The following is a 26,083-nucleotide window of genomic DNA, read 5'->3' as shown; positions in this document are numbered from 1 at the left end:
GCAATACAAGGCAATTTATCTGATTCAATTAGCATGCATTTGATATACTTTTATTACAAATGCTAATGTGAATAAGACTCATTCTCTATTTTCTATAAACACACTTGGGTATAAAACCACTTGAGGATGTGTCCATTTCTACTGAGTTAATGAGCTCATAATTCATATCCCTGATGCTCATTTAGATATGTCACATATAGAGAATCAGTATTGACTCCTGCATTATTCCCTTTTATGTTCCAGTGTATCATTGTATTCTGTGACAAACGAGGCAGTTCTTCCCAGCTCTAAACCCCTGAACACTGAATCAGCTCAGTATCTGGACTGTTATGTAGAACATTCATATGTGACGTTATAATATCACTAATACCATCATTCTTTGTCAAGAAGCCACTTGTGCATGACACAGTGTTGTAGCAACTAAGTGCAGGACATTAGGTGTACAAAACACAGTGTACAAAACATTAGGAACACCTTCCTAATATTGAGTTGCACCCCCGTTTGCCGTCAGAACAGTCTCAATTTGTCGGGGCATGAACTACAAGGCGTCGAAAGCGTTCCACAGAGATGCTGGCCCATGTTGACCCCAATGCTTCCCAAAGTTGTGTCAAGTTGGCTGGATGTCCTTTGGGTGGTGGACAATTATTGATACACCTGGGAAACTGTGTGAAAAACCCAGCAGCGTTGCAGTTCTTGACACACTCAAACCTGTGAGCCTGGCACCTGCTACCATACCCCGTACAAAGGCACTTCAATATTTTGTCTTGCCCATTCACCCTCTGAATGTCACACATACACAATCCATGTATCAATTTTATTAAGGCTTAAAAATCCTTCTTTAACCTGTCTCCTCCCCTTCATCTACACTGATTGAAGTGGATTTAGCAAGTGACATCAATAAGGAATCATAGCTTTCACCTGGATTCACCTGGTCAGTCTATGTCATGGAAAGAGCAGGTGTTCTTAACGTTTTGTACGCTCAGTGTATATGATGATATATGCCATCTAGCAGACACTTTTATCCAAAGTGATTTACAGTCATGCAAGCATACATTTTCTTATGGACAGTGGGAATCAACCCACAATACTGGTTGTGCTGCACCATGCTCTACAATACCAAATGAGCTGCACAATGACCTCACATTTCAAGATGAATCCTCAAACTAGAGGAAATGTAATTTGTTGGAGGTTGTTGGTGTAGTTGGACCAACAGAGATGAACAGTGATCTAGATACCATCTGTGATACAGTGTAACCTAATGATAAGTGAGACCACATGTCCTACTGTATGAGACAACTGCCAATCAAAAAACAACAGGGCGTTCTAAGACCTAACGTGGAATTCGATAGCACTGGAGGATCGTCTTTAGAGATATGACCAAGTGGGGCTGAAAGCATCAGTGGAAGTACAGAAAGAGAGAAGGAGAGAATAGCGAGTGACCACGAAACCAGAGTGGGTTCCCAGACAACCGTTATAAAAGGTTTGTATTGTGTCAGACAGATAGATGGAGGATAGAGGAGAATACAGCCAAGGAAGATGGACAGAGATCCTCTGGGATTTGAGCATCAGCTGCATTGGATGGCTTCAGCATAAGAGGGGACAGGAGGAGAGGCTGGAAATAAAACTAGCAGGAGGGGAGGGGTCAGGCCGGCTGTAGCCGGGTTCAATCTGCAGAAACAGACAGACAGCGACCACGGCCCTTTACTGCAGCACTGCGGGAGCTGATGGGAGAGGACATTGAGTCCTCAGTATCTATGCCGCAACAGTCTATGTCAGTCTGTCCTATCTGGTGTATTTCTCCTATCTTATCTGGTGTCCTGTGTGATCTTGAGTATGCTCCCTCTAACTCTCCCATTTCTCTCGCTCCCCTCTCGGAGGACCTGAACCCTAGGACCATGCCTCGGGAATACCTGGCCTGACGACTCCGGGCTGTCCCCGTCCCCAGTCCACCTGGTCGTGCTGCTAATCCAGTTTCTGCTGTTCTGCCTGCGGCTATGGAACCCTGACCTGTTCACTGGACCTGCTACCTTATTTACTCCTGAGGTGCTGACCTGTTGCACCCTCTATAACCACTGTGATTATTATTTGACCTTGCTGGTCATCTATTACTTTTGAACATCTTGAAGAAGGATCTAGCCTTAATAGCCATGTACTCTTATAAATCGCCTCTGGTACTGGCCACCCCTCAGAATATGGTTCCTCTCTAGGTTTCTTCCTAGGTTCCTGCCTTTCTAGGGAGTTTTTCCTAGCCACCGTGCTTCTACATCTGCATTGCTTGCTCTTTGGGGTTTTAGGCTAGGTTTCTGTATAAGCACTTTGTGACATCTGCTCATTTAAAAAGGGCTTTATAAATACATGTAATTGATTGACTAGCTGGCCTGTGGCCCAAACACTGTCTGGCTGACTGAACACAGAGGAAACTGGGGCAAGGACAGCCAGGAGAGAGAGCGAGAGGAAGGGAAGGAGGGAGAGAGAAAAGGAGAGAGAAGGTGGAGAGAAGGAAGAGAGTTGCTCTGGAAAAGGTTTGAACTGTGGCTTCCACACATTTATCATTGTGAGCAGGAACCTGAACAGACCCCTGTTCTACTATGCAATGTAGAGCTTATGGAATAGCAGAGGCCATATGGGTCTATGGGAAGCCTTAGAAACATTGGTTCTCTGCTAAAGGTAACTTAGGAGTAACAGAAAGTAGTACAAATTGCTGAATAATGTCACGCACAGACACCTACACACACCAGTCAGCTCCCTCTGAAATAAATTATAAAACACCTTTTAAAAATCCTCTTGAAGGAGGGGAATGATGAGTCTTTAAGGATCTCTGCCTCTACTGTACCTCTATCTCTTTCTCCATCTTTCTCTCCTGCTAAACCACAATATCTTCTTCACACTGAGTTCAATAAATCTGCTGGGAGCCACGGCTGATTTAGTTGGCTTTTATTCCTGTTTCATTATGAATCTGCAACTAAATCATAAAACCAGCGGTTCACCATCTCTCCATCCCTTCATCCCTCCATTTAGGAGCCCCACACACTCACGCTTCACCAAGGTAGGGAATTCAATTAGGAGGACAGCAGTGAATGCATGTACTGTATATGTGTGTGTGTCAGGGTTTCAGTTAGCCGGTAATAGCTGGCTTTTGGCCAGTAAAAAAAGGAAAATAAGATAAATAAAATTGGCAAAGGCCAATTGTCCAGGAGAAGAAAAAAAAATCCCATTACAAAAGAATGCATTTAAGCCTATTCATTAATAATACCAGTCGATGGAAATACATTTGACCGGTCATGCTTATCGGTCTATAGGTTAATTTGTATAATTTAGTTGAATTAAATAGTGCGTGTGAATTTTCATTATGATTTAAATTCATCACACGTGCACAGCACACAGATACAGCTAGAGAGCTGCTGCTACAGCTCCTGTTGCTGCTGGAGTGAAATGTGTTTTTATAAGCCCAATCACTGCGCAACAATTCTACACCAAACAAAAATATAAACGCAACAGGCAACAATTTCTAAGATTGTACTGAGTTACAGTTCATATAAATAATAATAATAATATGCCATTTAGCAGACGCCTTTATCCAAAGCGACTTACAGTCATGCGTGCATACATTTTTTTGTGTATGGGTGGTCCCGGGGATCGAACCCACTACCTTGGCGTTACAAGCGCCGTGCTCTACCAGCTGAGCTACAGAGGACCACAGGAGAAATCAAGAAAGAAATCAGACAATTGAAATAAGTAAATTAGGCCCTAATCAATGGATTTTACATGACTGGGAATATAGATATGCATCTGTCACAGATACCTTAAAAAAAGGTAGGGGCTCATGCAACGCGACCGCCTTCACATAGAGTTGATCAGGCTGTTGATTTTGGCCTGTGGAATGTTGTCCCAGTCAATGGCTGTGCGAAGTTGCTGGATATTGGCGGGAACAGGAACACACTGTCGTACACGTCGTATGCTGTCGTACGCATCCCCAAACATGCTCAATGGGTGACATGTCTGGTGAGTATGCAGGCCATTGAAGAACAGAGATAATTGTGTACAGATCCTTGCGACATGTGGCTGTGCATTATCATGCTGAAACATGAGGTGATGGCGGCGGATGAATGGCACGACAATGGCCTCAGGATCTCAACATGGTATCTCTGTGCATTAAAATGACCATAGATAAAATGCAATTGTGTTCGATGTCCGTATCTTATACCTGCCCATACCCCTACCGCCACCATGAGGCACTCTTTTCACAACGTTGACATCAGCAAACCGTTCGCCCACATGACACCATACACGCTGTCTGCCATGTGCCCGGTACAGTTGAAACCGGGATTCATCCAGGAAGAAAACACTTTTACAGCGGTAAAGGTAAGCATTTGCCCACTGACGTCGGTTACGACGCTGAACTGCAGTCAGGTCAAGGCCCTGGTGAGTACGACGAGCACGCAGATGAGCTTCCCTGAGACGGTTTCTGACAGTTTGTGTAGAAATTATTTGGTTGTGCAAACCCACAGTTTCATCAGCTGTCCGGGTGGCTGGTCTCAGGTGATCCCGCAGGGGACAAAGCCAGATTTGGAGGTCCTGGGCTGGCGTGGTTACACGTGGTCTGCGGTTGTGAGGCCGGTTGAACGTACTGCCAAATTCTCTAAAATGACGTGGTCCAGAAATGAACATTCAATTCTCTGGCAACAGTTCTGCTGGACATTCCTGCAGTCAGCATGCCAATTGCACACTCCCTCAAAACTTGAGACATCTGTGGCATTGTGTTGTGTGACAAAACTGCACAATTTTAGAGTGGCCTTTAATTGTCCCCAGCACAAGGTGCACCTGTGTAATGATCATGCTGTTTAATATAGCTTCTTGATATGCCACACCTGTCAGGTGGATGGATTATCTTGGCAAAGGAGAAATTCTCACTAACAGGATGTAAATAAACTTGTGCACAAAATTAGAAAGAAATACGTTTTTTGTGCGTATGGAACATTTCAGCTCATGAAACATGGGACCAACACTTTAAATGTTGTGTTTATGTTTTTGTTCAGTGTAAATGCAATCGCATGTTGAAAACAGTTTTGATGGCCACGATTAAAAATAACTCATTTTTATTTCTCAAGGGTTAATTAAAGCACGCTTCCCATTCAACGGTAGGCAGGCTTCAGTGCATGAAATGTAAGCTGGAGGCAGTATGCATTTTGAAAACATATACTTAATTGTGTGAAACCTTCATGTTTTACTATATATGATGAGGCCTGTCTTACCTTGCTTCAAAGTAGCTGAGCCAAAATCTGTTTCTATAAACGTGGAGGCAAATATTTTATAGACTTTCATATGCCATTGAAACAAGTAGCCTATTTCTCTCATGTTCTTTTGGTTTTCATATCAACATTCTTTCATTGTCCAGTAACCAAAGGCAAAATCCTAGTCATCCATGCTAGTTGTTGCATCTTTAGATCTCTCATCTTTCTACATTTCTAATGGATATTTTCATCTCTGTCACATGAAACCGCTCGCATGTGCAGTGCGCCTTTGACAATGGTGTTTTCCCGCTAATTGCATAATGGAATAAATATTTGCGCGTAGCCTACTGCGCAGTTATAATGTGAAGAAATAATAGCTTATCAATATTTTAAGCTAAATGTTCTGATCTGTTGCATCAGCCTCAATGCTTTTTACAATTATTTTTGATGTACTGATTGTATGAATTTGGGATCCACAACTGTCCCAGAGTCTGTTTAGAATAGGCTATTTCTTTCTCGCACTGAACGACAAGCTGACCAATAGAATAGGTTAACTTTTCTACTATGGGGGATAGTAGATTGACATAGGCTAGGGATATTGCTATTCCTTACTCGTCTTGTTGGCTGAGGAAAAGTAAATGTGGACAGTTATTCTAACATCTTCAAAGTGTGCGTCGGAATTCGGTAAGGGTACACACCGTTGCATCTTTGAGTTGCATGTTGTGTTAAGATAAATGACCCTAATCTAAATGTGATTTCTGTCATTCTGAGCACCGTGGGTGGACGCCATAATCAGGTTACGCACCCAATGCATATGGGTCCGGTAAATTTCTCAGATGTCCGGTAAATTATAGAATGCTGCCGGTCAAATGTCCAAATGTACGGAACAACATTTTCCTTACGGAAACCCTGGCGTGTGTGTGTCTGAGGTGAAGATGGCCATTAGATGACTGAGGACTTCACACCATGGTGGCCTCCATCTTTAATCACCTTTCCCTCCTCTCCTGTGGTGGCTGTGCAGAGAGAGGGGAAGAACAAAGTGATGCAGGATGATGGTGATGAAATCAAATGTACATTATAACTATAATAAAAGAACAAAAAACAGAGGATGTGTAAAACAATCACTTTTAGCCCAGCTAAAAAGGTGGGCTTCTAAAAGTGATTTAAAAGCCTCAATGGTGTGATGAGGAGGGGGTGAAGGAGTGCAGCACCTCGTTAAAAGCCTCGCTGTGATAGCCACAGAGAGGCAGCTGCTGTGGGTCAGTGAAGACGGCTTTAGGTGGAGGAAAGAGAGAGAGAAAGACACATAGGGAGAGAGAGGGAGAGACAGAACGAAAGAGAGGAGGGAGGGAGGACCACAGGGTCTCTTTTGATAATTGTGCTGCTGTGAGAGTGGTGCTGAGTTAAAAAGGGGGATTCCTGTATCACGTGTTGCCTCTTACTGAGCTGATTGATGTGGTGGGAGAGAAGGGAGGGCAGAACGAGACAGAGTAAGAGAGAGATGTTGAAATATTCCTGTCAGGTCTTCATCCGCAAACCAGACACAGTCTATAGTCCAGTGTAGCACTTTGTCTTTTTCATGTACCAGTTAAAGGCTTCCTTTTTTAAATGTCTCCAACGAGAGCTGATATCACAGTGGAGGTGACAGTGGGGCTGGCACTGGCCCTCAGATAGCTCTGGACTTTGATTAAACGAGGCCACAGAGAGCCCGGGGTCCTTCCTGTTGTACTGAGACTCTGGAGCCACAGTTTGGCCCACTTAGGCACAAAGCTAGAGATGGGAGATGCATAATTCAACAGGCTGGCCAGGCGGCCTATCAGAGAGAGTGTTATAACCAGCTGGCCTATCAGAGAGAATGTTATTCCTTTTGTATTTGGATGGTGTCTCACACATCCGCTATCTTAATGAAGGAGGTTGGGATAAAACGCCTCGACAACCTTTGGATTATAAATTGAACTCTGTGATCCCTCAAATCTCAGACTGCCTTCTGGGTAATAGGAATAGTCCCTCTAGGAGGAAGTGGCAGATTCCATTTCACCCCAAAGGAGGGGGGCTAAATTATTGCTGGAGCAGAGGGGGACTGGAATTGGATATTATGTTAAGATGAAAGTCCACTCACAGAAGGATGTGGTTAAACATTATAAACCTTTCCTTACAGTCAGACTATAGCATTTCTTAGCTTCTTTCGGCTCTAGACTTTCTTGAATACTTTTTTCTCTCCCTTTCCCTCCCGAGTGGCGCAGCGGTCTAAGGCACAGCATCTCAGTGCTAGAGGCGTCACTACAGACCCTGGTTCGATTCCAGGCTGTATCACAATCGGGCTGTGATTGGGAGTCCCATAGGGCGGCGCACAATTGGCCCAGCGTCGTCCGGGGTAGGCCGTCATTGTAAATAAGAATTTGTTCTTAATCAATCAATTTTCAATCAATTTTATTTTATATAGCCCTTCTTACATCAGCTAATATCTCGAAGTGCTGTACAGAAACCCAGCCTAAAACCCCAAACAGCTAGTAATGCAGGTGTAGAAGCACGGTGGCTAGGAAAAACTCCCTAGAAAGGCAAAACCTAGGAAGAAACCTAGAGAGGAACCAGGCTATGAGGGGTGGCCAGTCCTCTTCTGGCTGTGCCGGGTGGAGATTATAACAGAACCATGCCAAGATGTTCAAAAATGTTCATAAGTGACAAGCATGGTCAAATAATAATCAGGAATAAATCTCAGTTGGCTTTTCATAGCCGATCATTAGAGTTTAAAACAGCAGGTCTGGGACAGGTAGGGGTTCCATAACCGCAGGCAGAACAGTTTAAACTGGAATAGCAGCAAGGCCAGGCGGACTGGGGACAGCAAGGAGTCACCACGGCCGGTAGTCCCGACGTATGGTCCTAGGGCTCAGGTCTCTCAGTTGGCTTTTCATAGCCGATCATTTAGAGTTGAAAACAGCAGGTCTGGGACAGGTAGGGGGTTTCGTAGCCGCAGGCAGAACAGTTGAAACTGGAATAGCAGCAAGGCCAGGCGGACTGGGGACAGCAAGGTGTCATCATGCCCGGTAGTCCTGACGTATGGTCCTAGGGCTCAGGTTCTCAGAGAGAAAGAGAGAACGAGAGAATTAGAGAGAGCATACTTAAATTCACACAGGACACTGGATAAGACAGGAGAAGTACTCCAGGTATAACCAACTAACCCCAGCCCCCGACACATAAACTACTGCAGCATAAATACTGGAGGCTGAGACAGGAGCGGTCCGGAGACACTGTGGCCCCATCCGAAGAAACCCCCGGACAGGGCCAAACAGGAAGGATATAACCCCACCCACTCCGCCAAAGCACAGCCCCCGCACCACTAGAGGGATATCCCCAACCACCAACTTACAATCCTGAGACAAGGCCGAGTATAGCCCACAGAGGTCTCCACCACAGCACAAACCAAGGGGGGCGCCAACCCAGACAGGAAGATCACGTCAGTAACTCAACCCACTCAAGTGACGCACCCCTCCCAGGGACGGCATGAAAGAGCACCAGCAAGCCAGTGACTCAGCCCCTGCAACAGGGTTAGAGGCAGAGAACCCCAGTGGAGAGGGGAACCGGCCCGGCAGAGACAGCAAGGGCTGTTCGTTGCTCCAGCCTTTCCGTTCACCTTCACACTCCTGGGCCAGACTACACTCAATCATATGACCTACTGAAGAGATAAGTCTTCAGTAAAGACTTAAAGGTTGAGACCGAGTCTGCGTCTCTCACATGGGTAGGCAGACTGTTCCATAAAAATGGAGATCTATAGGAGAAAGCCCTGCCTCCCGCTGTTTGCTTAGAAATTCTAGGGACAATTAGGGAGGCCTGCGTCTTGTGACCGTAGCGTACGTATTGGTATGTACGGCAGGACCAACTCGGAAAGATAGGTAGGAGCAAGCCCATGTAACGCTTTATAGGTTAACAGTAAAACCTTGAAATCAGCCCTTGCCTTAACAGGAAGCCAGTGTAGGGAAGCTAGCACTGGAGTAATATGATCAAATTTCTTGGTTCTAGTCAGGATTCTAGCAGCCGTATTTAGCACTAACTGAAGTTTATTTAGTGCTTTATCCGGGTAGCCGGAAAATAGAGCATTGCAGTAGTCTAATCTAGAAGTAACAAATGCATGGATTAATTTTTCTGCATCATTTTTGGACAGAAAATTTCTGATTTTTGCAATGTTACGTAGATGGAAAAAAGCTGTCCTTGAAACAGTCTTGATATGTTCGTCAAAAGAGAGATCAGGGTCAAGAGTAACGCCTAGGTCCTTCACAGTTTTATTTGAGACGACTTTACAACCATCAAGATGAATTGTCAGATTTAACAGAAGATCTCTTTGTTTCTTGGGACCTAGTACAAGCATCTCTGTTTTGTCCGAGTTTAAAAGTAAAAAGTTTTCAGCCATCCACTTCCTTATGTCTGAAACACAGGCTTCTAGCGAGGGCAATTTTGGGGGCTTCACCATGCTTCATTGAAATGTACAGCTGTGTGTCATCCGCATAGCAGTGAAAGTTAACATTATGTTTTCGAATAACATCCCCAAGAGGTAAAATATATAGTGAAAACAATAGTGGTCCTAAAACGGAACCTTGAGGAACACCGAAATGTACAGTTGATTTGTCGGAGGACAGACCATTCACAGAGACAAACTGATATCTTTCCGACAGGTAGGATCTAAACCAGGCCAGAACTTGTCCGTGTAGACCAATTTGGGTTTCCAGTCTCTCCAAAAGAATGTGGTGATCGATGGTGTCAAAGGCAGCACTAAGGTCTAGTAGCACGAGGACAGATGCAGAGCCTCGGTCTGACGCCATTAAAAGGTCATTTACCACCTTCACAAGTGCAGTCTCAGTGCTATGATGGGGTCTAAAACCAGACTGAAGCATTTCGTATACATTGTTTGTCTTCAGAAAGGCAGTGAGTTGCTGCGCAACAGCTTTTTCTAAAATTTTTGAGAGGAATGGAAGATTCGATATAGGCCGATAGTTTTTTATATTTTCCGGGTCAAGGTTTGGCTTTTTCAAGAGAGGCTTTATCACTGCCACTTTTAGTGAGTTTGGTACACATCCGGTGGATAGAGAGCTGTTTATTATGTTCAACATAGGAGGGCCAAGCACAGGAAGCAGCTCCTTCAGCAGTTTAGTAGGAATAGGATCCAGTATGCAGCTTGAAGGTTTAGAGGCCATGATTATTTTCATCATTGTGTCAAGAGATATAGTACTAAAACACTTAAGTGTCTCTCCCGATCCCAGGCCCTCGCAGCTGTGCAGATCCAGGACAGCTAAGCCCTGGAGGAATACGCAGATTCAAAGAGGAGTCCGTAATTTGCTTTCTAATGGTCATGATCTTTTCCTCAAAGAAGTTCATGAATTTATCACTGCTGAAGTGAAAACCATCCTCTCTTGGGGAATGCTGCTTTTTAGTTAGCTTTGCAACAGTATCAAAAAGAAATTTTGGATTGTTCTTATTTTCCTCGATTAATTTGGAAAAGTAGGATGATCGAGCAGCAGTGAGGGCTCTTCGGTACTGCACGGTACTGTCTTTCCAAGCTAGTCGGAAGACTTCCAGTTTGGTGTGGCGCCATTTCCGTTCCAATTTCCTGGAAGCTTGCTTCAAAGCTCGGGTATTTTCTGTATACCAGGGAGCTAGTTTCTTATGACAAATGTTTTTCGTTTTTAGGGGTGCAACTGCATCTAGGGTATTGCGCAAGGTTAAATTGAGTTCCTCAGTTAAGTGGTTAACTGATTTTTGTCCTCTGACGTCCTTGGGTAGGCAGAAGGAGTCTGGAAGGGCATCAATGAATTTTTGTGTTGTCTGAGAATTTATAGCACGACTTTTGATGCTCCTTGGTTGGGGTCTGAGCAGATTATTTGTTGCGATTGCAAACGTAATAAAATGGTGGTCCGATAGTCCAGGATTTTGTGGAAAAACATTAAGATCTACAACATTTATTCCATGGGACAAAACTAGGTCCAGAGTATGACTGTGGCAGTGAGTAGGTCCAGAGACATGTTGGACAAAACCCACTGAGTCGATAATGGCTCCGAAAGACTTTTGGAGTGGGTCTGTGGACTTCTCCATGTGAATATTAAAATCACCAAAAATTAGAATATGATCTGCTATGACTACAAGGTCTGATAGGAATTCAGGAAACTCAGAGAGGAACGCTGTATATGGCCCAGGAGGCCTGTAAACAGTAGCTATAAAAAGTGATTGAGTAGGCTGCATAGATTTCATGACTAGAAGCTCGAAAGATGAAAACGTCTTTGCCTTTAACTGACTTGCCTAGTTAAATAAATAAATAAATAATGAAATTCTTTACTCTTTTTAAACCAAAAACAGCTGGCCTTGACTGGTCTACTTTATATCAGTGTTTTTGGTCGTGAACTGGGACTGGGAGTGTGTGCATTATGTTGAGTATAACATAATGTACAGCAGGGAAGGGAAGCTACCAGTATCTCGATACTCGTTAGTATCGTGGCAAGGAAACTAAACATCTAACTTCTTTAGGAAAACAGCCCTAATGTTGGAAACAAACATCACTAAATTGTAATCCAGAGTGACATGTATTTATTTTCAAAGCTGTAGCACACAATATTTTACTTACATTCATGTTTTCATTTTTACCATGGAATAAAAATGCGATACTGGTATCGTCCCAGTCCTAATGTATCCCTCCATCCTAAATCAGCCCTGCATCCAGGCAGCCAAAGAACCACAGAATAAATAGACTGAAAGTGGGTGCTGGGCTGAGAAGAGAGGTAATAATGTTATAGTAAAAGATTGTTGTCAGCTTCCTGCCTCCTGTTTGTCTCCGGGCCTCTAGAGGTCATCTGTGTTCCCCTCTGCCTTAGTTCTTCCTCGTGTGTCCTTATTAGCTTCATCCAGGTCACCTGTGCCTTGTTTCACCTAGAGTATTTTAGCTGTGTTTTTTCCCCTGTTCCTCACTTGGTTTTTGAGTCCTGGCTATGTGTCTCCTGCTTTGTCCCACCGTGTCTTTCCAAGTAAGCTTTTCTAAGTTATCTTTAGTTTGTTTTTCTCCCCTCGTGGAGTTATTTTGTTTTGCCTCCTGTTTTGTTACTCTACCTCTGTTAATATACCTCTTTCTGAGAAGAACTTTTGTTGGACTATTTTTGAAGTGCAAAGAACCTTTTGTTACATTAAATCTACTTACCTGGAGTATTGCCTTGGGTGTTTCATTTGGGTCCAACTATACCTCCTCTGTGGCTAAGGGGTAGAACCCCAGCTCCCCACATCTGAGACCGGAGTTCCTAGCCCAGGTTGTGACAGAAAAACCAAGTCAATCATGGACCCAGAAACACTCAGTTCCCAGGACCTGTTGGCGGTGATCACTTGACATGAGGCATCTTTCCAGCGCCATGAAGCCGTTCTCAGCCGACAAGAAGAGCTGATGGCTAGTCATTCTCAACTCCTGGCCGAAATGATGAGTTCCCTCCACCAGCTCTTTGAACGCCTCCCTGGTCCTCTCCCCTTCCTCCAGGTCACCCCCAGTGACGACAGGCCTTCTCCAGTGGCGGATCCCCGACTACCACCTCCCAAGCCCTTTTCTGGGGATCCAAGCTCTTGCCAGGGTTTCCTCACCCAATGCTCCCTCACCTTGAGCTCCAACCCTCAAGTTTCCCCACAGACCGTTCCAAGATTGCCTACATCATTACCCTTCTTTCAGACAAGGCGCTCGCCTGGGCCTCTGCGGTGTGGCAGTCCCAGGAGGCCTGTTGTGACTCCTACGCTGCATTTGTAGAAGAGTTCAAGCGGGTGTTCGATCATCCTGTCAGTGGGCGGGAGGCTTCCAAGCGCCTACTGTCTCTCCGTCAGGGTCCCCGAAGCACGGCAGATTTTGCCATTGAATTCCGGACCATAGCAGCAAGGAGCGGATGGAATGATGAAGCGCTGAGGGTCTGTTTTCAGGGAGGGTTATCTGAGGCCCTTCAAGATGAGTTAGCCACCCGAGAACCAGCTGGAGATCTCGAGTCCCTCATAGCCTTGGCCATCCGCCTGGACAATCGTCTAAGAGAGCGGAGAACGGCTCGCCGCCAGGTGTCTCAGTCCCAGGTTCCTCTGAGCAGCTCGGTTTCTCCTGTTTGGACTCCGTCATTCAGAGCTTCCCCCGGCTCCTGAACTGCTCCAGGATTCCCCGGAGAGCATGCAGTTAGGCCGTTCCAGGCTTTCTCCCAACGAAGGGAACGTCGCATGAGGGAGCGTCGGTGCCTCTACTGCGGGGTTGCCGGCCACTTCCGCTCCACTTGCCCCGAGCTTTCGGGAAACGCCTGTCCCCGCCCAGCTACAGGAGGGTTGTGATGGGGAAAATTAGAGCTCCTCCTACTAACGCTGTCCTAGCTATTCCAGCCACTCTGTCCTGGGAGGGCCACCAGCATCGGGTCCAGGCTATGATCGATTCCGGTGCCGCAGGTGATTTCATGGATGTAACCTTGGCTAAGGAACTCAAGATCCCTACCCAACTACTTCCTCAACCCCAGGCAGTTACAGCCTTAGATGGCAGACCTCTGGAACCAGGAAAGGTTACTGAGGCGACTCAGTCCCTGCGACTTACTATCTCTCAACACCAGCAGGAGGAGACCTTCTATCTCATTGACTCTCCCGAGTATCCTATTATCCTGGGTCACCCTTGGCTATGCAGACATAATCCCCAGATCGACTGGCCTACTGGCACCATTCTAAACTGGGGTTCCACTTGCCAACTCACCTGCATGCTTCAGAGTCCCTCAGCCCCTAGTACCCAGTTTCAAGAGTCTGTTGACGTCTCCCGAGTCCCCAGTGTTTACCATCGGTTCAAGGCAGTGTTCAGCAAGGCCCTGGCTACTTCCTTACCGCCTCATCGCACGTATGACTGTGCCATTGATCTACTCCCTGGTTGCTGCCCTCCTAGAGGTCGGATCTTTTCCTTATCCTCCCCGAGCAAGCAGCTATGGACACCTACATTAAGGAGTCCTTGGCAGCCGGCCTCATCTGTGCCTCTACTTCCCCGGCTGGGGCGGGACTTCTTTTTTGTTGAAAAGAAAGACGGGGGTCTTAGGCCTTGTGTTGATTACCGGGGACTCAACAAGATCACGGTTCGGAATCGATACCCCCTTCCTCTCATGGCCACTGCTTTTGAGCTGCTTCAAGGGGCTTCCATTTTTACTAAACTGGATCTCCGCAATGCTTACCATCTCGTGCGGATCCGGCAAGGGGACGAATGGAAGACGGCGTTCAACACGCCCACGGGCACTATGAATATCGGGTGATGCCGTTAGGCTCACCAATGCCCCCGCAGTATTCCAAGCCCTGATTAATGATGTTCTCCGGGATATGCTTAATCTGTTGCGTCTTCGTGTACCTGGACGATATCCTCATCTTCTCGAGGTCACTGAAGGAGCATGAGGGGCATGTTAGCAGGGTTCTCCAGAGGCTCCTTGACAATCACCTCTACGTTAAACCTGAGAAGTGTGAGTTTCATGTTTCTCAGACTCAGTTTCTCGGGTTTATTGTCACTCCCGGCCACCTAGAGATGGATCCCAAGAAGGTCAAAGCGGTCCACAGCTGGCCCACACCTGCCACGGTCAAGGAGGTTCAACGGTTCATTGGCTTTTCTAACTTCTATCGGAAGTTCATTAAGAATTTCAGCTCTGTGGTAGCCCCTTTGACGACGCTTACCAAGGGAGGAGGGACCAAGATTCACTGGGGTCCGGAAGCAGCAGGGGCCTTCGAGGATCTCAAGCGCCGCTTCACTTCTGCTCGATTCTGGTGATCCCTGACCCAGAAAGACCTTTCGTGGTGGAGGTGGACGCCTCAGAGGTGGGGGTGGGAGCCGTCCTGTCACAGAGGGGTGAGGATGGGAGATTACACCCTTGTGCCTTCATGTCTCGCCGCCTGTCTGAGGCCGAGCGCAACTACCACGTGGGGGATCGAGAGTTGCTTGCGGTTAAGCTGGCCTTGGAAGAGTGGCGCCATTGGCTTGAGGGGGCTCAGCATCCTTTCCAGGTTCTCACAGACCACAAGAACCTGGAATATCTCAAACAGGCTAAGCGGATGAACCCTCGGCAAGCACGATGGTCCCTTTTCTTTAATCGATTCCAGTTCCTCCTGTCTTACCGACCTGGCACCAAGAACGTCAAGCCGGATGCCCTGTCTCGAGCCTATTCTCCCGAGGTACAAGAGAAGCCCTTGGCATCGATTATTCCGAGGGTCTAGGATCGTCGCACCTCTTCAGTGGGAACTTGAAAGAGGGGTACGAGAGGCCCTTGTCCATGAGCCCGATCCAGGCGGTGGTCCTGCCGGTCGCCTGTACGTTCCTCTCTCTGTTCGGGCCCGCGTCTTGCAGTGGGGTCATGAGTCGCCCTTGACATGCCATCCAGGCAGTGCTCGCACACTGGAATTCCTCCGACGGCGAGTTTTGGTGGCCGTCCATCAAGAAGGACGTGCAGGTCTATGTTGAGGCCTGCCCTGTGTGCAACCAGGGAAAGTCGACACGCCAGCGACCCCAGGGACTGCTCCATCCCTTACCTGTTCCTCGAAGGCCATGGTCACACCTTTCTCTGGACTTTGTTACGGGACTTCCTCCATCCCAGGGCAACACCGTCATCCTAGTGGTGGTAGACCGGTTCTCTAAGGCTGCCCGGTTTATTCCCCTGCCCAAGCTGCCCTCGGCTAAGGAGACTGCTGAGCTCCTCATGAACCATGTCTTCCAGATATTTGGTATTCCCCTGGACGTGGTCTCCGACCGAGGTCCCCAATTCTCGTCCCGGTTTTGGGGGGCCTTCTGCAGGCTTATTGGGGCCACAGCCAGCCTATCGTCGGGGTTCCATCCAGAGTCTAATGGCCAAATGGAACGGATTAATCAGGATCTGGAGACCATCCTGCGGTGTATGGCGGCCAGTAATCCCACGTCTTGGGCCACCTATATCATTTGGGCTGAATACGCCCACAACACCCTCAGTCCTCAGCCACCGGATTGTCCCCCTTCGAATGCCAGTTCGGTTACACCCCTCCATTATTTCCAGAGGAAGAGGCGCAAGTTGGTGTTCCCTCGGCCCAGCGCTTTGTCCAACGCTGTAGGCGGACCTGGAAGAAGGCCAGGCGTACCCTCCTTCGGACCTCCCAGAGATACCAAAGTCAGGCTAATCGCCGCGCCGGACGGCCCCTAGTTTCCAAGCTGGTCAGAGAGTTTGGTTGGCCACTAAGAACCTGCCCCTCCGGGTCGAATCCAGAAGCTTTCCCAGAAATACATCGGCCCTTTCCGCATAGCAAGAAAGGTTAACCCTGTTTCGTATCGTTTGGTTCTCCTCGCTCCCTTAGAATTAACCCCACTTTCCATGTTTCACTACTTAAACCTGTCTTGTCTTCTCCCTTTGCCCCCCACGCAGACCCCGCCACCTCCCAGGATCATTGACGGCCAGCCAGCCTACACAGTCCGCCGGATACTGGACTCCCGGAGGGTCCAGAACTCTCTGCAGTATCTGGTGGACTGGGAGGGCTACGGGCCAGAGGGAGCGCTCCTGGGTTCCAGCCAAGGACATCCTGGACCCAGGTTTGATCCGAGAGTTTCGCACCCTGGGGCCAGGGTGTTCTGGAAGGAACGTCAGGAGTCGTTCCTAGAGGAGGGGGTCCTGTCAGCTTCCTGCCTCCTGTTTGTCTCCGGGCCTCTAGAGGTCATCTGTGTTCCCCTCTGCCTTAGTTCTTCCTCGTGTGTCCTTATTAGCTTCATCCAGGTCACCTGTGCCTTGTTTCACCTAGAGTATTTTAGCTGTGTTTTTTCCCCTGTTCCTCACTTGGTTTTTGAGTCCTGGCTATGTGTCTCCTGCTTTGTCCCACCGTGTCTTTCCAAGTAAGCTTTTCTAAGTTATCTTTAGTTTGTTTTTCTCCCCTCGTGGAGTTATTTTGTTTTGCCTCCTGTTTTGTTACTCTACCTCTGTTAATATACCTCTTTCTGAGAAGAACTTTTGTTGGACTATTTTTGAAGTGCAAAGAACCTTTTTGTTACATTAAATCTACTTACCTGGAGTATTGCCTTGGGTGTTTCATTTGGGTCCAACTATACCTCCTCTGTGGCTAAGGGGTAGAACCCCCAGCTCCCCACATCTGAGACCGGAGTTCTAGCCCAGGTTGTGACAATTGTAATGACAAATTGCCTCAAACAATTCAATTGTAATTCAAATTGCCTTCCAACAGACTCCTTTAATGGTTCAAAATATTTTGCTTGCTAGGCAATTATGATTCAAGTACAACCCATTTGACCACTTTCATAAAGCTAAAAGCATGAGCTGCCTCAAGTAAGAAACATGATAGCTTTTAATCTGTGACAATTATGTTCTTCTACACAGAGGCATATTAAATGATAAAACAACTTCACTTACAAATTATTCCATAACAAAATTTTATCGAAAAGTGATGCAGAATGTACAAACAGAAGAAGTTTTGAATCAAATAAAAAATAACATGTCTCCCCTACAACAGCACTGCAGGGAGAGACAGCATTGACTCCATCTGAGCTGATAGAATTCAGTCTATTCCTGTGGGGCTGCCATATTCCCCAGGCTGATAGATCGAGGGAGAAACTCATCACACAGAGCTAATTGTTCATCTTCCCTCAAGTGTGTTGTGTCTGGGTGGCTGAAAACACAGGCAGCTGTTTCCTCTGTTCTAGCAGAAAACAAACCGGGATACAAGACCCCAGAGCATCTCTCCCTCTCCCCTCAGATAGGTGACAACGCACAGCAGCTAGCTTTAGCCTCAGCATTAGAAATACATTATGTACACAAAGTACTAAAACTACTGCTAACTTTAGAAAGGACAGAAGCCATTTTGTTCATTTAGAGGAAGTCTGTGTCCTCTGCAATTTGACTTCATCAGGTCCCATATTCATGTATTCAGGATGGAGAAAACTGCTGCATGCTGCACTGAGCCCTGGCAGTCCAGAGGAGGGGTGGAAACACTGAGATGAAGAAGAAGGATGAAAGAGGAGGAGGGGGAAGGAGCGCTGGTTCCCTCCTCCTCTAATGAATCCATCACTGGTACAGGTGGAGGAGAAGGAGGCTGGGGTCGGATAGTTCCACGATCAAAGGGATTTCCTTTCTGATCCAAATGTTGTTGGAATGTTTTGTAAATGAGGAGGAAACGTTCAGCTGGAGTTTTGAATATGAAAGGGCCAAGGAGAGCATTGATCAGGACAGGCTTAGTCTTCCTCTATAGAAACCTGTTACTCTACTATACAGTACTGAATGTGTGTGTCCCAAATGGTGTCCCAAATGGCACCCTATTCCCTATTTAGTACACTAACTTTGACAAGAGCCCTATGGGCTTTGATCAAAAGTAGTGCACTAAAGGGAATAGGGTGCCATTTGGGATCCCAACGACATCAATCCGAACTGGATCATTGAACTGGATTTACAAGGCATCTTAAATCTTAGTTCCACATAGTCTCTCGATTACTAGCCATGAAAGACGTTGGTTTATGCTGTCACACCATGTTGCCCACTGTGGCTGGTTAGGTTATTTCAATAAAGGTGGCAGACTATAAAGCAGTAGCCTGGTGTGTGTCTGTGTACATGTGTACACCACGTAGGCTAAACACTACCATGTCTTATCTCCAGCCATCAGTCAGTGTCAGTCCTATAATCCTGACAGTGACTCGATGCCCTCACTGTCATAGAGACAATAATATCCTGCTGTAGATCTGAGAGAAGTGCTTAGGGCCTGGCTTTAGGTAAGCCAAGACATCATTCTCTAGTATCTCTACACAGCAATGTCACGGTTTCGGCCGAGACTGCTCCTTCTCCTTGTTCGGGCAGGCTTCGGCGGTCGTCGTCTCCGGAGTACTAGCTGCCACCGTTCTATGTTTCGATGTTTGTTTGGTTTTGTCTGTTTTGTTACACCTGTTCCTTGTTAGTGTTAATTATGCGTCCTATAAGTTCTCTTGGGTTTTGTCATGTGTTGTGTGTAATTGTTCGTTGTCATTTTGGGATGCTAGTTCGTTTATCTCTCTGGATTGTTTTTGAAGAGAGTTCCGCACAGTGTGTGCCTTTTGTTTGTACTAATACCGGTGTGCGTAAAGTTCGCTTGCCTGCCAGGTTGTATTTAGCCGTGTTTGGCTTGTTCTTTTTGTCTTCACTAAAGACGTTAGTACGAAGCCTCTGTGTGTCCTGCGCTTGATTCCACACCACATCTACACTCAACCTTGACAAGCAATACATCTCCATGTAGGCCTACTTCAAACACAGCTCAGCTCTGACAGGGTAGGTAGCCACTCACCTTATTTATCTCCTTTTAAAAACTGCACAAGCCCTGCCAACATTGGTATAAAGAAAGTGACCCAAGTGAACACAGAGCCGTAACTTGAAAGTTCATGCAAATGCTTCTGACATGAGTGCATTACGTGGAGGTCAGAGTAACGCAGAGGATCTTAAGTTTTTAAGGCTGTGACATAGTGACCATTGTGTCAGCAGAACCAGAGCAGAGGAGACCCGGAAAAGCCCAGAGAAGGGCATCCGTCACAGGGAGGCAAGCGGAGAAACGGGGCCTGGGTCTCACGCACTCCAACTCGCCATTAGCAATGACAAACAGCCCTCAGCAGATCCATTAGGCTGTGTGAAGATCGTATGGAGAAGGCTACTGATCTTTAGAGAACGTACATAAAGGCCCAGTGCAGTCGCAATGCAGTTTTTCCTGTGTTTTATTGCAACATGAAACTAACATTGTAAAAGTTAATGTAAAAAAAAAAATTTAATCAGTGTTATTTCCTGATAGTTGCTGATTTAAAATACAATCTACGCAGGACTTTCTAATCAACAGACATCTCCATGCAGTAAAATGGTTAATAGACCAATAACAAAGAGAGTTCCAAGCCTCTATGCTAATAACAGCTAGTTTTCACATCCACACTTAGACCACTCCCAGACAGTCCTATCAAAATTCAAGTTTTTGCTAAAAAGCTACTTAATTGTTACCCAGAAATGATTTGATATTGATATGGGGTGGCAGGTAGCTTAGTGGTTAAGAGCTTTGTGCCAGTAACCGAAAGGTCGCTGGTTCTAATCCCCGAGCCGACTAGGTGAAAAATCTGTCGATGTGCCCTTGAGCAAGGCACTTAACCCTAATTGCTCCTGTAAGTCGCTCTGGATAAGAGCGTCTGCTAAATGACGTAAATGTAAATGTAAAATGATATAAAAATGGCTGCATTGGGCATTTAAGTGAAAATAGGTGATCTTATAGAGAAAACAGAATATATTTTAGAGAAAACAGCAGCTTTAAGCAGACCACTGATCCCAGAGCAGCCCTGGGTTTGGTCTTAAAGGGTCTGACAGCGGTCTGTCTGGGACGACTCAAGGTCAGCCAGTTAGGCTAACCTTTGATTCACAAACACTAAAATACACCTACACATGCACACACACAGTACATGACAAATGTCCCTTCCCTCTGCCTCTCAATGTCTACTCGTCACCTTTTCTCAGGTTGCATTCTGCCAGGCTGTCTAATCACAGGCTGAGCTCAGCCACCCGAGGTGTCACATTAGTAGCTCATTAGAGCACTGGAGACAGGGAGACACAAGGCACATGTGTGTGCAACTGACATACAGTAAGGTATTCAGGCAACAATGTTTTCACAGACAACAAGGATGAATACACTCATTCAAACACAAATACATAACATAAACCACCCAGCAACACAAACAATAACTTTTTCTGTATCTCTCAAACACACTATTGCCATCCATGTTATGAGCCTCAGGCAGACACCACTGTGATCCTTTGCTCCCTGCTACCCTTCACACCAACACAAGTCGGTTGCGAGCTGCCACTCTCCGTTCCTGTCTCAATACCAGGAGGAGAGAACAACCCTGCTGCTGTACCATTCTACCGTTCAGCTCCTCTGGACGTACCTTCCACACCCTGGGAATCAAAATGTATTCAGCACTGCTCTGCTAATACTCTAGGATAATGCACACGGGATTGGATTGGAGAAGGCTAAATTCACATCTGCTATTTGCAGTGTCGGTGCCTTTTTTTCACACATTAACATTTGATGGATTTAATTCATTGCACAAATATGATAGAAATGTGATCTTTTTTATTCAGACGATAAACATGATGTTGTGAAAGGCCTGACATGGACATGGCTTTAGAGGAGCAGATGTTTTTGCTTCAATTCAATATTGTTGTCAGGGCAACAGCCTTGATATAGAAGGTGGTTGAAACACATTCAACAAAAGCCCAGCATTTCAGTATTGAACTACAATACAACACAAAAACCATAAGTCACCAACAGTTTGATTTGTCCCATGTCAAAAGACACTCCCAATAACAAGAAGTCTGAGAGTACCTGTCAAGGATCGAAGCTCATTGATGATGTCACTTCCCTGAAAATACAGTAGGTATACTACTGTTCTCAAAGCTGTTCATTTTGATTGTATAAAAATTATTCACAATAAACCAACACCATTATACAAGCTTATCCTCTGCACCCCCAACAGCTATACATTATAAGTATGCTATCTTGGTCTTTTGTGGGCTGGTTGGTTATATAAAAGACAGCATGAAGAATAGTCATGGTGTGTATATGGAGGCCTGTGGCTCTGCTTATGTGTATTTCCTTACAGAAAATCAGAGAAGAGGGGGAATACATTCTCTCGACTTTACAAGGCAAAACTATAAACAACTCTTAGCGTGTTTGCTAATGAAACAAGTAATATAATGTGCTGAAATATTCAGTGACTCCATTCTACCAGGTCCAAGGCAAAGACATAATACTGGATTCACTGCATTTCCTTTTATACCGTCCTAAATAGGTCACAATAAGCCAACGTTGTGTTGGGTATTCTCTAACAAATTGTTGAGTGGGCAGATTGCCCTTTACACTTTGTAACTTTCCAGCTGTTTCGAGGGTTGACTTATTAATGTGGTCCTCTGTAGCTAAGCTGGTAGAGCACGGCGCTTGTAACGCTAAGGTAGTGGGTTCGATCCCTGGGACCGCCCATAAAAAAAATAAAAAAATGTATGCACGCATGACTGTAAGTCGCTTTGGATAAAAGCGTCTGCTAAATGGCATATTATTATCAATAGTGTCATCATAACTAAAAGTATTTTGTTTTATTGCATAACTTACCAAGTGTTGAATGGGCATGAATTCAGTTGCACTTTGTTTCTTTCCAGCTGTGAAGAGGTGGGGCTATTAATACAGTGGCAAAGCCATTAAAACAAAATACTTCATTAAAGTATTTACTTTGTTAAACAGTTGCAGTGTCTGTTAAGTCAAATGGACACCCATTAGCACTCTGAGCTAGCCATTCTGCTGCTTGTTTGAGCCATTTAGAAGTTTGTGGTTTAAACTAACACATGGAGTAAACATTCTGTTAGCAACACTGTTTGGGTCTTGGGAATCTCTCGCTCCCTAAATGATCACCACACACCCCCCATCACCAGAGGAACAGTGTTCCTGAGTGTGTGTGTTTCTGTGTCTAATGAATTGTCACCCCTAACGAGATGAATCTATCCATTAGAATTCATTAATGACTGTAAATCCACATGGCTGGTAACTTTTCTTTGCTCCATCTTATCTCCTCAGAGAGCTGGAAGACTTGACTGTATCGTGATGCTAGTGAACATTAAAGCCACTAAATGTACCCAGCTCCAGATGCTGCAGATTGTCCCCATTGGTGCAGGTTTTCCATCAGAGAGCAGAATAGTAGACGTAACGCCAATGTTATGAAAGGCTGTGGGAGCCTAGAGCTGTCGTTAATGGTAATCATCATTATCTAATGTTCTCTTGCTAAGCAGGTGCACATAGACAGAGCCACTTCTGTGGTTTTGTGAGGTGTGACTGCTGTCTAAACCAGCACACAGCTTGAGGTTTTAGCGTGATAAGTCTGTTCTTAAAAACACCATACTCTGATTAGTCACTCTCTATCTATCCCTCTATAATAATAATAAATAATATGCCATTTAGCAGACGGTTTTATCCAAAGCGCCTTACAGTCATGCGTGCATACATTTTTGTGTATGGGTGGTCCCGGGGATCGAACCCACTACCTTGGCGTTACAAGCGCCATGCTCTACCAGCTGAGCTACAGAGACTCTCTCTACTGCTAAGATTCTGTCAAACAATGAGTGGTCATATTAGATTTGTGTGCAGAGTCTTTGATCTAAATCTAAGGTTTAACGTTCTATGTTCGCATACCCAGCCTACTATTTAGAACGCAATTACGGGTATTCGGACACGGCCATTCACACAGGTTTTCACCATGACTAGCACTTAATGTAAGCCAATATTTGATTGTGTCTCTCTCTGTGGTTTGGGTACAGGACAATACTGACACTCTGTTATTCACTCTTTCAATAGGCCTATAGCCTATTCACCCACTGAAATCCAACAGAGGTCTTCAAAGTCTGTTAGATGACTCAGACTGAAATGGACAAAACTTACACATAACCATAACATCTGATCCAAGCTCTCCCTGCTCATTGTTTCTTTGTCTTTTTAACCCATTTATGGGGACTCACACAAGTCCCCATAGAAATACTGTAACATATATTTCTATGGTCTGGTCAACCGGTCTATGAATTACACAATGAAGACCTAAACAAGCATTGACATGCAGCACACTAGAGAGCATATACTGAGGCAAGAGTGTAAATGTCTTTAAACTGTAGTGGTTTGCATTTTATGATGTAAATGTGTCTACAACTTTGTGTGCTGCTATTTTGGCCGGGTTTCTCGTAAAATAGATTGTTAATCTCAATGAGACTAGCCTGGTAAAAAAAAGGTAAAATAAAAAAAAAAGGGGAAAAAAAGAGAGCATTGAGGTATTCATTCTACTCAGGTTATTTGCTCTGTGGCTCTAGTCAACTTCAGTGCATCTGTTAATAGACAGTGTAACATTGTTCTGCATAAACACTGTCCTTTGTACCTGTCATCTAAACCTACTTCAGGTCTAGTTCTGAGTTGGTAATGATGCACAATAGTGAGATGAAATGAACAGATATGAATGAGTGAGAACTCAAACTCACTAAGGTAATTTATTTAAAATTGTGCACAAAGACGAATGGTAAAAAGAGTGGTTCATTAACACTGACAATTAATCCCGACCAATTATCGTCACCAAGACAGCAGATAACATACAGCAACACCTCTCTGTCTTAAGGGCCGTCTTCATTCTACTTGTCATAATGCAATTAATTAGAGATGCATTCCTTAATTAGAATGCACATGGTCACCGATAAAAATGAAGTGTCATTTAGTAATGAAAAAGTCAACACACACGAATGAGGACGCGCACACACACACATACCACCTCTCAGCACATTGCTTTCCGTGCGACAGGTCACTCACTCAGTGAGAGAAAGCTGAAGGCATTTCTGAGCTTTGATTGGCAGGTGCTGTTGGCATGGTAGCAGCCAGGCTAAGGTGTGAGAACTGCAATCACAGACGGCCCTGACCGCCACAGGACTAACTGGCAATAAGCCCCTCAGGATGGAAAACATGAAAGCGCCTCTACCAAGTTTCTACCTCACTTTCAATTACTCTCCCAATCACAGGCTCACAGTATAAAATGCATTGGTACCACTACTGTACACCTTGTCAATTAGAATAGTGTCTTATTGTACCTGGAGGCAGGCTGGGTCTCTTCCGCTTATTGCTGTTCTCAGCTCCGTTCTCCAGAGGACAGTCTGACACCAGTGGCCCGTTGGAGTTGCTGAACTGCAGTGGCTCGTTGTTGGAGGACGGGTCAAAGGACAGCGGGTTCAGTCCTGAAACACACAGAAACACAACAAGCAGCCATGTTAAACCAGATGGACCATAGCTCTACAAACCACAACAGAAACACAACAAGTAGCCATGTTAGACATGATGGGCCATGAGTTATAGATACTATTGTGTAACTCATTCACAATATATCCAATCCATTGCAGAGTACATGTAGGCTACAAACTATTTAATACTGTATGTGAAGGAGAGAGACCACAAGGAGAGAAAATGTATGCCATACAGAGTGCTTGACTTCCTTTGGGGAAGTCTAAACTAAGAAAAACAGGCAAGACCCCCCAAAGACTGTGGAAATACAACTCTATTCAACCATAAGAAACCATATGTTCCCTATTTAACAGTCAGGAGTTCAACAAACTAAAGGAAAAATAATTATCCCCTTTTAACATTATTTCACTTCTTGAAGGACACACAAGTGACAGTAGTATGTCAGAATCTCCAGATTGTTGTGTCTTTCTGTTCAGGGGCCTAATTTATAACCGGTGCATTTCAAACTAAACGTCTGTGTGCGTCATTTCTGAAAACTGCGCAGGCAAAAGAATATTGCGATTTATGAACTTGCCGCACGCCATATACATACACACGTTTCCCATTATAAATCAGACCTGTCCTTAAACTGTGCGCATGTGAACAAGCATTATAACTCCACTAGGAAAATGCCCTCCATTCACCATTAATGGTGACAATAATTAATTTTATTTGCTGTATAATTTGGAACTATTGGAATTAGGTCACATCAGTTTCTAAATGAAAGAGCAATGGCACATTTGATCACATTTCTGTACAGGTTTGGGCGGAATATTTTGCAGTAACTTTATCAAACTAAACGTGCATGCTGCCTATAGCAAGATTGATTGTATATTTGAAACAATTTTAAAGTAGACTAAATGCTACAGCCCACACTTCTATGCAAAATATGAATTGTTGTTCAATCTTTCATTTATCAATACATGATTGTGTTTCTATCTCTTGCCTTGGTATACGCTCTGAAATTAAATAAGCAATGATGTCGCGCTCATATCGCACAGCATTACTTTTGCTTTCCCATACTGTCAAATGTTATACATAAACTACCG

The 26,083-nt window shown here is 45.2% G+C and overlaps 1 protein-coding gene across 2 annotated transcripts in view; it reads right to left on the bottom strand.

Moving 5' to 3' along the window:
- Positions 1 to 26,083, bottom strand: part of LOC121534889 (ecto-NOX disulfide-thiol exchanger 2) — a 271,267-nt gene that overhangs the window by 153,188 nt on the left and 91,996 nt on the right. For both annotated transcript variants that reach the window (XM_041841513.2, XM_041841505.2), the window contains exon 2: positions 24,848 to 24,991. In XM_041841513.2, the coding sequence (XP_041697447.2) occupies positions 24,848 to 24,991 (144 nt within the window). The remainder of the gene's footprint in view (positions 1 to 24,847; positions 24,992 to 26,083) is intronic.

This window comes from Coregonus clupeaformis, chromosome 2, assembly GCF_020615455.1.
Source record: "Coregonus clupeaformis isolate EN_2021a chromosome 2, ASM2061545v1, whole genome shotgun sequence".
Classification (NCBI taxonomy): domain Eukaryota; kingdom Metazoa; phylum Chordata; class Actinopteri; order Salmoniformes; family Salmonidae; genus Coregonus; species Coregonus clupeaformis.
This window is presented reverse-complemented; position numbering and strand designations above follow the sequence as displayed.